At 31.8% G+C, this 7,445-nt stretch overlaps 1 protein-coding gene across 7 annotated transcripts; it reads left to right on the forward strand.

The window, feature by feature from the left end:
- The first annotated feature begins 3,199 nt into the window (after positions 1-3,199).
- LOC139896931 (glyoxysomal fatty acid beta-oxidation multifunctional protein MFP-a-like) lies at positions 3,200-7,095 on the forward strand. 7 transcript variants are annotated; one of them, XM_071879563.1, is made up of 12 exons: positions 3,200-3,423; positions 3,573-3,626; positions 3,957-4,067; positions 4,465-4,514; positions 4,612-4,659; positions 4,740-4,831; positions 4,904-4,995; positions 5,718-5,761; positions 5,887-5,964; positions 6,092-6,266; positions 6,636-6,704; positions 6,912-7,095. In XM_071879563.1, the coding sequence occupies exons 7-11, from the start codon at positions 4,908-4,910 to the stop codon at positions 6,662-6,664; spliced, it is 414 nt and encodes a 137-aa protein (XP_071735664.1). In that variant the 5' UTR covers positions 3,200-3,423; positions 3,573-3,626; positions 3,957-4,067; positions 4,465-4,514; positions 4,612-4,659; positions 4,740-4,831; positions 4,904-4,907; the 3' UTR covers positions 6,665-6,704; positions 6,912-7,095. The 7 variants fall into 7 exon arrangements, 2 of the variants coding, with proteins under 2 accessions (XP_071735664.1, XP_071735663.1); XR_011776387.1 differs by having other exon boundaries at positions 6,092-6,704; XR_011776390.1 differs by having other exon boundaries at positions 4,932-4,995; positions 5,718-5,780; positions 6,092-6,704.
- The last annotated feature ends 350 nt before the right edge of the window (positions 7,096-7,445 follow it).

Raw genomic sequence — 7,445 nt, forward strand, 5'->3', positions numbered from 1 at the left:
AATATTTGAATTTGTTGGACATCGTTTTTATGTTCATGAATAGATGACGTGCGCAGAAAGAGTGAAAGGCTTCAGGAAACACATTTGAAATACCATGTGCTATTGAAGGAGCACGATCAGAAATAATGGTAATCTCTGACATACGATTACTCATACCACAACTCTCTAAATGATCTCTTAGATTGCCAAAAAATCATGACCAAACCTCATTTGTCTCGCCTTCACCAATTCCATAAGCCAATGGCAAAATTCCGTTATTGGCATCCATTGCAACAACAACTAAATTTGTACCCAAGTATCTAGCTTTCAAAAGTGCACTATCAAAGATGATAATCGGGCGAACATTTTGGACAAACGATTGAATCTGCACGCAAACAAATCAAATGAGATTGCTATTATTTTAAGAAAACAACAATTTTAGGATGAATGATACTTACAACTGTGCCAAAGGACATGTAACACATCACGAATCTATTTTCATTGTCAGTCACCACATTTGTCATGCTTCATGGGTTATGAATTTTAATGTTATGAAGATAATTGGGAAGCATTCGGAACGAGTCATCCATACTGCCATGGAGCATCTCTATTGCATGACACTTGGCTCTCCATACTTGATTGTAAGAAATGCTCACCCAAAAATGGTTGCTAACATCATCACGTATATCTTTTGGTTTATAGTCTCGATTTGCAGCTTTGAACGATTCCATCAGAATACTTCCTAACACCTTTTTGGTTGCATGTTTATTATTTTCCATAATTTGAGTACGTGAGCATGTGTGTAAGTCATGCAATTTCTTTACGATGAAGTTGTCAGTGTGGCGTATTTTGTATGCACTACATTTCCACTCACAATTTGGCTACATGCGTTTACCGGTGAATCTAGATTTGTCCGACTTTACAGGCTTAATTTGAAAGTTTTCTTCAAGACATTATGTGTATAGATGGTTTACAAAATCATCCTTGTTCAAAAAAGTTAGTAGAACTTTAATCAAATCGGATCCTATAACTGGTTGGTATTTGGCTCGTAGATTCAGTCTCTTGGTCATGCTCACTCAATAAAAGTGGCATATTCTGGAATACATCTTTTTTTTCTTCATCTTCTTCATCTTCATCTTGATCTTCTCTGTCATTTTCTTCCTCCGAATCACTAGACGCGGCAACTGATTCAAAAGGTGATCTGTTTTTTTAATTTGACATACGTTCTCAACTCCATAGTTGAACAAATCAAACTTTTCTGTGTTTGGAGGTGGTATTTCAGGTCGTGCTTCTTCCAAATTGGGTGTCTGAAGGTTTGTTTGTTACTCGTGTGTTGGTAGGTTTTGTTGGACATCTGTGTTGGTAGGTTTTGATGGACATTGTTTGTTGGTAGGATTTGCAGTGACTGTAAGTTTTCTGGGAGTTGATACATTGTAACTTTGTCGACAATATAAATATCAATAGGAGCATTTGAGATTGCATGTTGTAAAAAATCACGAAAGTCTTCATAATCATCAGTAATATCAAAAACATTATTATCGACAATATATCTCATTGAAAAAGGTGCATTAGATGGAAATTTAATTTTTCTAAGAACATTTTTTTAACAATATTCTTCGAGTAAATGGTTTTTGTGGAGCAACTGGGAGTTTTAATCGTGTTCTAAAATAATCTAGAGGCAAATACGTAGGTAAGTTATTACTAAATTGAAAAAAACCACCACGACATATATGAATAACAAAGGTTTCATTATCACTACAACTCATTATTTAAAAAAAATCAGTGAAAAAATGGTTGAAAGTTACCTTAATGATGCTTGAAATGATATGATTTATGTGAAAATGAAGTGAAATGAAACTGATAATTTATAGTTCCAGGTAGAATGATTATATAGAAATAATAGGTTATCTGTAAAAGTACAAAAATCTAGCAAAATCTTATCCAGAAAATCAATGAAATCTTATCTGGATAAGACGCAAGACGCAAGGACGCAAGGCGCAAGACGCAAGGACGCAAGGCTGTTTATTGCGCTTCGGCCTAAACGCAAGGACGCAAGAATGCAAGAGCGCAAGGGCTCTTGCGCCTTGCGAGGACAAATTGTCAAGTTTTTTTTTAAGGGCTGTCAGTCAACATCCTTCAAAAAAATGGGCATTTTGGTGATATTCCCTGTATTCATATATTTTATTTAGAGGAATATTCAAATGAAATCAACTTTTAAGCTGAGATCCAATGGACCAATCAGAGTGCGACACGTGGCGCGATAATCACATATGATTGGAAAAAAAATTAACTTTTTTTTCGAATTTTTTAAAAATTTTTTTTTTTCAATCACATGTGATTGGATTTGACATGCAGTAAATCACATGTGATTCTGTATGCCAATCACATGTGATTGTAAAACCCAATCACATGTGATTCTGCATGTCAAATCCAATCACATGTGATTGAATTTTTTTTTAGTAAAATGACGAATTTCAGTAAGTTTGTTTAAAAACCTTTAAGCACCAAGTTTTTGATTAAAACTTGTTCAAATCACCGAATTAAAGTCTAAAATTTTTAAAATATGATCACGAAACGCTAACAAATTTGATCAAATCCCCGAACTAAGTTTGTTTTCGGTTAAAATTTTTTTTGACATGTGATTGGATTTGACGTACAGAATCACATGTGATTGAGTTTTACAATCACATGTGATTGTGTTTTACAATCACATGTTATTGAGTTTGACATGCTAAATGTAAAAAAAAAAAAAATTAAATTTTAAAAAAAAAAATTCAAAAAAAAATTTCAAAATTTTTTTTTAAATTTAAAAAAAGAATTTTTTGAATTTTTTTTTTCAATCACATGTGATTGTCGCGCCACATGTCGCGCTCTTATTGATTCGTTGAATTTAATCAAATTATTAGATTCAAATGATTACAACTCATTTTATTTATGTTAATATTACCCATCTTCCATTAGAGAAAATAATTCGCGCAATCTGATTGGTCTACGTGGTACCTCCCCTCACATAAAATTACTGTTCACGGTTTTGGTTTTTTTTTTTTTTTTTTTTTTTCCTTTTGTGTTTCACTTTTTTTGCCTAATAAAAAAACTTACTGCTGGATATAAAAAAAAACGACCGTATTCTTTGCAAGAGAGATAGAAGCGTGTGAAGGTAAACAAAACCCATGCTTTCCCCACATTTCTGTCATATCCATCTTCAACCCATGCTTTCTTCCTTTTTTCTTACTCATAGCGATTGTTTCTTCTTCTTGCTTCCATCTCTGCTTTCTTTACAATTTCACTATTTCGCTCTTTCAAATCAATCCACTGATTCACTGATTCATCCACACCTGTGTATATCTTCAGTTCTTCACCAAAGACAAATTGGCCTTCCACCTTCGTCAACATGTTCGATTGGCTTCTTCTTCCTAAATTATAGTTCTCTCAAGCTTTGTTTAGGTAAGTACTTTGTTAAGTTGTTACAATTATCAGACTTATGACCATTCACCAATTTCTAGGGTTTTTTAATACATAGTTTCATTTGATGCAAGTACATGATGCAATTAATTGATGTTGATGCTGATATTTGATGTTATTCGAAAACACAGGTCTGATGGCTATTTTCCTTTTATGGACGACGGTGATCTGTCTACGAATTTTTTGTAACTTTAATAAATTTGTTTATTTTTTTTTATTATACATTGATTGTTTTGTAGGTAAAATATTAGGGTTATGAGACTGACACAAATGTTTGTTTTATTGATCATGAACATGATGCACACTATATGTTTGATGAAATGTCTACACTAAAAAGAAGTTAAAGTAGTATTTTTTTTTTTTATTGATTTGTTCACTGAGCTTTTTTAAAATAAATAATATATATAATTTCACATATTTTTATCTGTATTGTGATTTTTGATATTATTAGGACTGTGATTTGCTTGATCATTTGTTTTGAGGCCTAACTGTGGTTGTTTATTGTTTGGTATCAGATTTTAGAGTATGATGTAACTGAGATTTCAGAGAATGTGTGTAATTTGAAGAAACGAGAAGCTGATTGGATGCTGAAAATTGATATTGTGGAGAAAGGCGATAGACCGGAGGTAATGAATCTAAATTTGATCACAATTTGTATTTACTATTTTTGTTTATTATACTGGATAGAAACTTGTCAGGTAATTAGGTGTGTATGGCTTATATAAAGTATTAGATGCTTGTATTTTGTATTTTGTTATTAGGTCAGACCGTCACAAATTAAAACTCTTGTAGGTTGGGTTTCCTGGCGCAAACCATAAGTGCCTTTGAGACGCCAATTATGGGTTGTTGCATGAGTTATGGTTTCTTTAAACAATCTGACATCGCTTGTATGCACTGTTATAAAGATACCGATGAATACATGATTTAATTCCTTTTCGAAAACATACTGATTATATTTTAAATGGCTCAAAATTTTCACTTTAACTTATATTGGTTTATGTGTGATTAATGTATTTGGTTTAGATGTACAAATACGCAAGGAAGAACGAACAATGGAAAATCAAGAAATAGAGGTTCGTGGAGACTTACACTCACATGAATTTCTTCATTATTTTCTCATAAACGATCATGTTTTGCTAAGAAAAAGGTTCTATCAATACTATAATCAAGGTGAGAAGGTTAGGAGCTGAATGGAGAAGATATTCATTCATTTATGAGGTAACTCTTATTCCAAAAAAATCATATTATGAAACTGAAAGTGATTGAATGTACTATGTTTATGTTTTTGTGAATTATAGGCTTAGACATAGATACTTAAAGAATTGCCCATAGCTAAACTTTCTTCTAAAAGTCAAGAAGTTCTTTCACAATCTCGAAACATAGCTGACAGGTTAGCCACCATCAAAATAATTTACTCTTTAAAAAAAAAAAAAAAAATCTTACATGTTGTTTTGCCTTTCAGGTTAATGATAGCTAATTTGTTTGTGCAGCCTAACCAGCAACCGAATCCAGTTTTGTTAACCTTACACGATAACTGCAACCTATTCTCCTCAGGTTTGATAATATATAATAGAATGAGTCATTTTTGTGTTCTAGAATCTGAAAGATTGTAATGTGATATAGTTACACTATCCAACTTTCTGGCATATAAAATTTTGAATCATTTCATCTAGATCTTTGAATGAAAATACATATTTTAGTTTTCAGTTTTAATGGAGAAGTGAAAAGTTGCAGGTGTTGGGAGGTTGATGTTGATAGATTAGTGGGGAACAGATTTGTGCGCCTAATTATTTCTCATGTTCAGTTGCTCTTCGTACTATCGAGCTTCGAAAGGGTTTTACCTGAGTTTTCTCTTGCGTTATCAATATTATACATTCGTGAGTATGGTACTTTGTGTTATGTGTTTATTGATGGAGTGAATTTTATGGCCCCATTAATTGCTTTGTGGTTTGAAATTTGTTTGTTTGTGGTATAATAATGTAGTTTGGTTGGTCGATTTTTTCACAGGTTGTTTGCGGTGTTTTATTGTTTTTTTTCCAGTTTTTGTTGATTTCATAGATATTCAATAGAACTTTTTTGTGTGGGTGTTTTTGTTTTCTATTATATTTCCAGGCTGATTATGGGTGTGGTATGTTTTTGTGATTATTAGTTGATTATTCAAACAGCTGAGAGTGAGAGGTAGTTTCTATTGCGTTTTTATGTTTCGAGTTAACTTATATGTTGTTAGTTGGTTCAGCTTTTTGTGTTTTCCACTTTGATTTTGTTGTTGTTTGTAGTTGGTGATGGAGGCTCTAGCTCTCTGTCTGGCGCCTACTTACAGGTGTGACTTCTCCTCTGATGTAAGATACTCCACTGAGTGGCTTTTAAAATGCAAGTATTTTTCATGGTCATACTATATATTACCAACAGACTGTTATGATGTAACTTTTTATATGTAATTTTTAGGAATACCAAAGTCTTCTAAAGTCTAATACTCGCAAGAGCTTGGTTAATACCTTCTTTGCTCAACGTGATACCACAAAGGTAGAATTTTTTATGTTTTGTTATCTTTCGATTGTAATCATTATTCAAACAATCAAAGATCGTAAGCATTTAGTGTATGAATCAATCAAATTGAATAACTTAAAGTCTCATTTGTGTGTATTGACAGGTACTAAAGGTGACCGATGAATGTCTGCAGCCAAGACGGATCAACAAGCTTGCTATTCTTGGACGAGGTCTAATGGGGTCGGGAATAGCAACAACTGTGATTTTAAATAGATACGAAGTTCTTCTGAAAGAGGTGAATCAAAATTTTCTACATAGTGGATTAGGAAGAGTGAAAGGTATGGATTTTTTCTTTCTTATTATATGGCTATTTACTTTGTTAGCTAGTGAACCATTTTTTATAAATGGGTCATGTACATACATATAATTATATAACTTGCTTTTTCTCTATGATGTATAGGTTCATCTTTTGATTCCTTTTTTCAGTTGTCACATAGACAAACTATTGATGTTTCTTTTCACAATCTAAGAAATTGAATCACTAACTTGACTTCTGACATGTTTCATAGTTCAGCAAATACTTTCCCTGATGCAAATGATTTAATCTTTTTCAATGATCATGTTATTATAGTAACATTTTACTTGGTTTGCATATTGATAGATCGGGTATGTTTTATATTCTAATGAAACTCTATTTGATTTTGCAGCCTTAGAAATTGGATGGAGCAGTAATTAAAATTGTTTACTTGGCTCATTGTTGATGGATTAACTACACGGTATACTATACTTCACCTATCAAATTTATAATTGATGGAATAATTAGATGGCATGCGAACAAAGTTGAAAAAGAACTTGGTAATTGTTTGATATAACAATAGAAAAGGAGATAAGTTCATAGATTTTATTTACAAGCATCACGTGTTCTTTGTTTTCATGGAGTTGCTTTTTGGAATTGTATTTAAACTGGTTGTGTAATGTTTCAGGTAAATGAACTTTGTAGGTGATGTATGAAAAAATAGATGCGGCCACAATGTGTATTGACCCGAAATTTTTCATGTTTATATATATTAAATGAAATTGGTATATTTACATGATTAAATGTTTTCAACATGTTAAGCAATCAAACTTGTTAAGACTTGATTATTTGAAATGTGCTTCATATAGACAATTGACCACCCAAGTTGACCGGCGATTCACGAACGTTAAAAATTTGTAAAAACTACATGATGATATATATATGGATATATATATAGTTAACATGAGATTATGATAAGTAAGTATCTCACTAAGTATATTAACAATGAGTGATATACATAAAAATGAGTTTATTGAATTAAGAAATTCTAAACGATATATATAACGCTTATTGTTATAACGTTTTACTAAATACATATGAATCATATTAAGATATTGATACACTATGTTTAACATGATAAAATGATAATTAAGTATATCATTAAGTGTGTTAACAATGAATTACATATGTAAAACAAGACTACTAACTTAAGAATTTCGAA

Source organism: Rutidosis leptorrhynchoides, chromosome 3 (assembly GCF_046630445.1).
Source record: "Rutidosis leptorrhynchoides isolate AG116_Rl617_1_P2 chromosome 3, CSIRO_AGI_Rlap_v1, whole genome shotgun sequence".
In the NCBI taxonomy this organism is placed as follows: Eukaryota; Viridiplantae; Streptophyta; class Magnoliopsida; order Asterales; family Asteraceae; genus Rutidosis; species Rutidosis leptorrhynchoides.

Excerpts from the sequence above, each read along its gene's own strand:
- LOC139896931 (XM_071879562.1), top strand. The coding sequence starts at position 4,908 with ATGATAGCTAATTTGTTTGTGCAGCCTAACCAGCAACCGAATCCAGTT. Across the intron at positions 5,762-5,886 it reads TGTCTGGCGCCTACTTACAG|GAATACCAAAGTCTTCTAAA; the intron begins GTGTGACTTCTC and ends TGTAATTTTTAG. Across the intron at positions 5,965-6,091 it reads CTCAACGTGATACCACAAAG|GTACTAAAGGTGACCGATGA; the intron begins GTAGAATTTTTT and ends GTGTATTGACAG.